Below are 5,762 nucleotides of genomic sequence, written 5' to 3' on the forward strand. Positions count from 1 at the left end.
ACGAACCTCGCGTGTATTGGGGACGCGTGAATGATGAGTTGTCGTGTTGGCTGGTGGGTTAGCTACGGTTACCCCTCCAGACTGCAAGAATTCAGACAGCACCAGTTTGACGGTCCGTGTACTGCGACCAAGCAGTCGGGCTATGGTGCCAGTGACATCCACAGTGTTGTCCTCCCGTAGAGTAGCTTGTAGAGAGAGTATGTCGAGCTTTTCGCCGTACGTGAGACTGCGCTGACGGTGCTGTTTCACGAAGTCCTTCAATCGCTGTATTGTGGTCGCTTCCATGGTGTTGATATGGTTCGAGTGGCAATCGATGCAGCTAATCGATACAGTGATTTTGGTGGTAATTTCATTGAAATTGGAGAAGAATTGCAAAAGTTATCGCGATTTTAGTAAAATATAATTATTTTTGGTACGGATGTCTCACATTTCGGTGTATTATCCGTATGATAATGTCGTGGAGGCTTAATTGGTTTGTCGACGTCCATATAATATTTCAGCATTCCTCCTCGATCAATATCAAATTTCACAATGTATAAGAATTAAGTGGAATCAATTTGATTGAAATCGAAGAGCTTTTTCATGCTGTTGTGCAGTGTATCCTATTTTAGAGGATGTGGATGGCACTGTTTTATTGGAGACAATTCGACGAGTTCAACGCAAAAAGTTTCATCAAGATTGACCAAGCCAATCGAAAGATACCTCACTGGTGTCCTCGAAGGTGTCGCGGACTGTTAGTCCCCCCAAACTCACCGGCCAACCGACCTTCCGCAAGGTTGAGTCGGCTCTGGGTAGCCGGAACACTTCCCTCTTACCGGAGATATGACCCAGTGTCATTTCCAGGGCAACTCGCATGCCCGGACGATTGTCTTGATCATCCGTTGACGCGACCCACTTTTGCAGGAGTACTGGGACACCTTCGTACAGGTTGACTGCCGATTCCTTCGAGGCTTCGTCATCTTCAATGCCTTGCCACTTCACAAGCACTTGAAACTGTCCGTCGACTTCGCGCACTCTCATAACAGTTTCGAAATGGAAGCCACCTTCGCCGTACGCCACTTGGTCGAGGAGGTCTTCAGCCATTCCATTGGCGGCTTTACTGTACATCTTGAGACGGCAAGCATGACGAACAGTCTCAGCATGCGGCGGCACCAGTTTCTCGACTGCTATCACATGATCGGTGATGACGCGGGTCACTCGACAGGGACCGCGTCAGTGAAGAGCCAACTTGGTTGGGCGGCGCACAACCAATCCGACTAGCATGTAGTCTCCGGCGTCAAAGTAGGGGCACTTGACGCCAGGCTTGTTGTTTTGCCGGTCCAGCGCTTGAGCTCGTTTCTCTTCAATTGTCGCCGACACTTCTCGATGCATCTCGGCCACATGCATCTGTCTTTTATTCTTGAGCCGGTCCACTTCGTACACCTCCTTCGTCACGGTGTGCACAATACCGCTGAGCGGGGTCGAAGCCGGAAAGCCTCCAATTGCCGTCGCCGGTGCAACTCCACCAAGCCGGTCGGATGGTTGGTGGTACAACGCCCCTTGAACCAGCGTCAGTACCACAGGCCACTGATTTCCTGGAAGCCGCCACTCGCTCAACAGGGCCTTCGTCGCTCGCAACATCATGCTGTTGACCACTTCAATCGAACCATTCGCCCACGGGCTGTAGGCAGTTGTCACGTGGTGATTCGCGCCAACAAGCTTCCGCACCTTCACCATGACTTCGATCTAAAGAGCCGCCATCGGATATCCAAGCTGTCACTGCCCCTGCCGTGGTGAACCAATCCATCAACGCTGCTGCGGATGCTGAGGCGTCAGCAACAGCTGACGGAAACAGGCGAAAGAACACCCTCATGTCGTCCTTGACCACCAGCACATGCTCGAGCCCGCTGTTCGACGCGGGCAGGCTCAACCAATCAAAATTGATCAGCTCATTTGGCTTCTCCGCATGGAGAGCCGATCCCAGGGGTCACGGCGCCATCTCGCCATCGACATACATGCAAAGGAGTAGTGGCGTACGAAGTCGCCAACGTATTCCTTGAGTGACATCCAGTGAAATCGCTCGGCTACCGATTGGGATGTCGCGGCTACGCGGCGGTGTCATCCGCGCCTTGGTGCGCGAACACACATAGACGTTGCTGCAGATCTACAGCTTCGTCGGGGCGCCACGTCTTGTCATCGCTTGTCACATGGAACTTCGTCTTCTTGTTCCATTTCACACCGCCTGGGGCTTGACCGGTAGCCAGGTACTCCGTCTGTACCTTGAGGGTGGATACAGCTGTAGGCCATTTGAAATCCTTGTGTTGTATGGGCGACACCAACGCAACCAACTTGCGAACTCGCGGAAAGCAGGCACCGAACCCCAGCGGCTCAGCAAGTCTTCCCATGCGTTGTTTTCACCGGAAACACTCTCATTCATGTAGGAGAACGTAGACATGACCAGGTCCCAGTGTTGCAACTTGTCCGCTTGGTACTTGGCCGTATTCGGGCTTTGTCCCATTGGGTTGAAGATATGCACCAGGTTGCGGTGGTCTGTAAACAAACGAAAGCCACCGGGACGCACCAACAGGTAATCCAACCGCTTCAACCACGGCATAGACCTCCTTCTCCACAATGGGCCAACTCGAGCTTGCCCCACAAACGAGCCGCTAAGGAACGCCAACGGCTCTGGCGCTGCTCGACTATCTGGTTCAGTTCTTCAGGAGGGACTTGAGTTGCAATGGCTTCCCAAAAGCCATCGCTAGTGTCGATAAAGAGACATACTGTCTTGTCGGCCTGAGGGTGGGAGAGAGAAACGATTCCGGTCAGGGCCTCCTTCACCGCCTCAAAGCACTTTGTGTGCTAAGCAGCCCACCCCATGGCACTGACCGGGAGTTTGATCAACGCCGGCTTCTTGGCATTCTTAGGCAACGTGGTTCCAACTTCCAACAGGCGGAGCAACGGGTCCACCGGTTGACTGCGCAGCCGACATGGCACGGTTGTTTTCGATACACCAGGCCGGCTGCCTCAAGCTTGTCAACGTGACGATTGGCGACTCCACATGCTCGGGTGGATAGCGCCGCATCGAGCTCTTGACGGGCATTGAGCCAGGCTTGAGGTGCACCTTGAACGGCTCAACCTTGTATCAGTGGGTCCGCTCCAATATCCGTCCGGAACACCACGACATACATGGCTACCAAGATCTCCAGCTTGGTAACACCAGCTGGGCTGAGGCCTTGACTCTTGGCTTCATCCACTTTGATAGCTAGGACGGCTTCAAGCTCCGCCTGCTGACGTTGCCGGCTTTCTTCGTTGTCCTCACCATCCCGAATGTCCAGCTTCGGTGTCGCGCACTCCATCCAGCCGTCGGGGTCATAGTCTTCAACAATTGGTCTCACAGCTTGCACGTGATGGACCGTGGCGTCGACCGTCATGGGCAGGAAACTGCTGTCACTCAGGTCCCTCTCGGGCTTTTTTGCCCGAGCTTGGACAAGCAACGTATCCATCGAGAACCCGAGAGCTACAATCATTTGTCGTCTAAGGTGAGAGCAACGTCTTCATCGTTCGTCGATCCATACAAGCATGCCGCGCAGTAGCAGGGGCCCACACGTCGTCTCGAGCGCCACACTCATTCGTAGCCGCCTGCTAAGCATCACCGCAGTTGACGTTTTCCCATAAGGATACAGGGCAGTTGGTGTATCGTCCACCACCACTTGAACGTCGGCCTTGGCTTTCTTGAGGGCGCTAAACAGCTCAGCTGACACGACGTTGACGCTTGCACCAGTGTCCAACAACAACTGATCCACAGGGACAACCTCACACACCACAGCACGGCCTTCAATCTTCGTGCGCTCGCGGCTAAGGTCGATCATGTTGGCCGTCGCGCGTTTGTCACGAGCTTCTTTCCGGCCCTTGATTTGGGCTTGAATGAGCCCCTCTGCCTCATCCGACGCCGCCTTGGGGCAGTCGGATACCTTGTGGTCCGTCGACTGCACTTGAGACATATGCCTTTCTTCGCGTTTACCGCGTCGGTTGACGTAACACCACTTGGTTTTCCGAAGCCTTTGCCTGTACTGTCCTTCTTCTTCGGTGGCTCCTGCTTCTTGGACTCCGAGTTGCGAGATTCACCACACTTCAGCGTCGGTTTGGCGGGTTTCTCTTCATCTTCCACGCCGCCGTACATTGGTAGCCGACTGCGAACGTCCGTAGCAAGCGCACAAAACGGAAAACATCCGTCCGTATATGCTTGTTCCGTTGTAGCTGCATCTGCTTGTTCACAGCCGTCTGCAGCACCGAGGGATTGACCGCCTTGACCATCAGGTCCACCACAACCTTGCCCTCTTCGTACAATACCCAATACCCTCCAGGGATATCCCATCAAGCATCTTGCCCACACGCGACTCAGCGTCGACGATCTTGACGTCAAACTTGATAGCCGACTCAAGCCGCCTCAAGTCACGCGGCTCCTCTTGAGACGCATCGTTGAACAACATGATGTACAGTACAAGGCCAGCAAGGCCAAGTGACTAAGAAGCAATTTCGACGCAATGGGCCTGTTCACCAAGTACAAGGCTCGTCTGGTCATCAAGGGATTCCTCCAGCGAGAAGGCCACGACTACACGGAAATCTTTCACCTGTGCTTCGACTGAACACGTCGCATCTGGTGCTTTGTCTGGTTGCACGCCATGCTTGGACGGTGCGGCAAATGGACGTCAAGACTGCATTCCTCAACGGTGCAATGGACGAAGACACCGAAATCTACATGAAGCAACCACCCAACTTTGTCATACCTGGCCAAGAAAACAAAGTGTGCAAGTTGATCAAGGCCATCTATGGACTCAAACAAGCTCCAAGATGCTGGTACCTCACGTTGCACAAGTTCCTGGTGGACCTTGGATTCGTTCGTTGCGTCAAGGAAGTCTGCCTGTATGTCAAGCGAGTGGGAGATTCTGTGGTGCTCTTGACAGTTTACGTCGACGACATCACCGTGACTGGCAACGACGAAGTCCAAATTGAGGAAGCCTGCGACGCACTCAAGAACAAGTTCGAGATGACAGACCTTGGTCTCCTCAAGTCCATCCTCGGCATCCAAGTCCAAGTCAAGAACAAAGTCGTCACCATGACCCAAGAGGCGTATGTGGATGCGCTGTTGGAGAAGTTCAAAATGGTCGACAGCAATCCAGTGGCAACTCCTGAAGTCATTGGCCAAGTTCTCAGCCCTAGCAAGCTCATGGCTGAAGAAACACACAAATTGGGTCTACCGTACCGCGAACTGGTGGGAAGTTTGCAGTACCTCGTCACGTGCACCAGACCTAACATTGCAAACGCATGCGCAACCTCAGCAAGCACTTGTCGTGCTATGGCGAGAGTCATTGGAAGCAAGCCAAGCGCATTTTTCGCTACCTCAAGGGTACGAAGTAGGCAACTCTCAAGATCGACTGCACAGATATAGTGGGAGCGTTCCAAGTGGAAGCCTACTGCGACGCCGACTTTGCCAAGGAGAAGGACCGCAAGACCATCAGCGGCTCTGTGGTCATGATTTCCGGTTGCTGCATTTCAGCAAGATCAAGAAAGCAATCCATCGTGGCGATGTCGACTGCTGAAGACGAGTACATTGCACTGTCCGATGTGGTGAAGGAGTTGATTTGGTACTCCCAGCTCCTTGAAGAAGTTGGATACCCTCAAGGAAGAATTGTTGTACAGTCAACTTGATAAAAACTCGACAGAGTGGTACTGAATAAAATTGAGCATCCGATGAGCAATGCCGATTCGGCGAAATATAGTCA

The 5,762-nt window shown here is 53.1% G+C and overlaps 3 protein-coding genes across 3 annotated transcripts; all 3 read right to left on the minus strand.

The window, feature by feature from the left end:
- Positions 1-703: 703 nt before the first annotated feature.
- Positions 704-1,107, minus strand: H310_11470 (hypothetical protein; the record flags this gene model as incomplete). The annotated part of the gene is made up of 2 exons (XM_008878165.1): positions 704-765; positions 816-1,107. The coding sequence occupies 2 exons, from the start codon at positions 1,105-1,107 to the stop codon at positions 704-706; spliced, it is 354 nt and encodes a 117-aa protein (XP_008876387.1).
- A 105-nt stretch (positions 1,108-1,212) lies between these two features.
- On the minus strand, positions 1,213-1,716 carry H310_11471 (hypothetical protein; the record flags this gene model as incomplete). The annotated part of the gene is made up of 1 exon (XM_008878166.1): positions 1,213-1,716. One exon carries the CDS (start codon positions 1,714-1,716, stop codon positions 1,213-1,215), a length of 504 nt encoding a protein of 167 aa, XP_008876388.1.
- Positions 1,717-2,084: 368 nt separating this feature from the next.
- Positions 2,085-4,469, minus strand: H310_11472 (hypothetical protein; the record flags this gene model as incomplete). Its single annotated transcript, XM_008878167.1, has 9 exons — positions 2,085-2,275; positions 2,329-2,529; positions 2,598-2,772; positions 2,866-2,953; positions 3,166-3,496; positions 3,555-3,621; positions 3,684-3,950; positions 4,001-4,284; positions 4,337-4,469. The coding sequence occupies 9 exons, from the start codon at positions 4,467-4,469 to the stop codon at positions 2,085-2,087; spliced, it is 1,737 nt and encodes a 578-aa protein (XP_008876389.1).
- Between the last annotated feature and the right edge of the window lie 1,293 nt (positions 4,470-5,762).

Source organism: Aphanomyces invadans (genome assembly GCF_000520115.1).
Source record: "Aphanomyces invadans strain NJM9701 unplaced genomic scaffold supercont1.32, whole genome shotgun sequence".
Lineage (NCBI taxonomy): Eukaryota > Oomycota > Saprolegniomycetes > Saprolegniales > Verrucalvaceae > Aphanomyces > Aphanomyces invadans.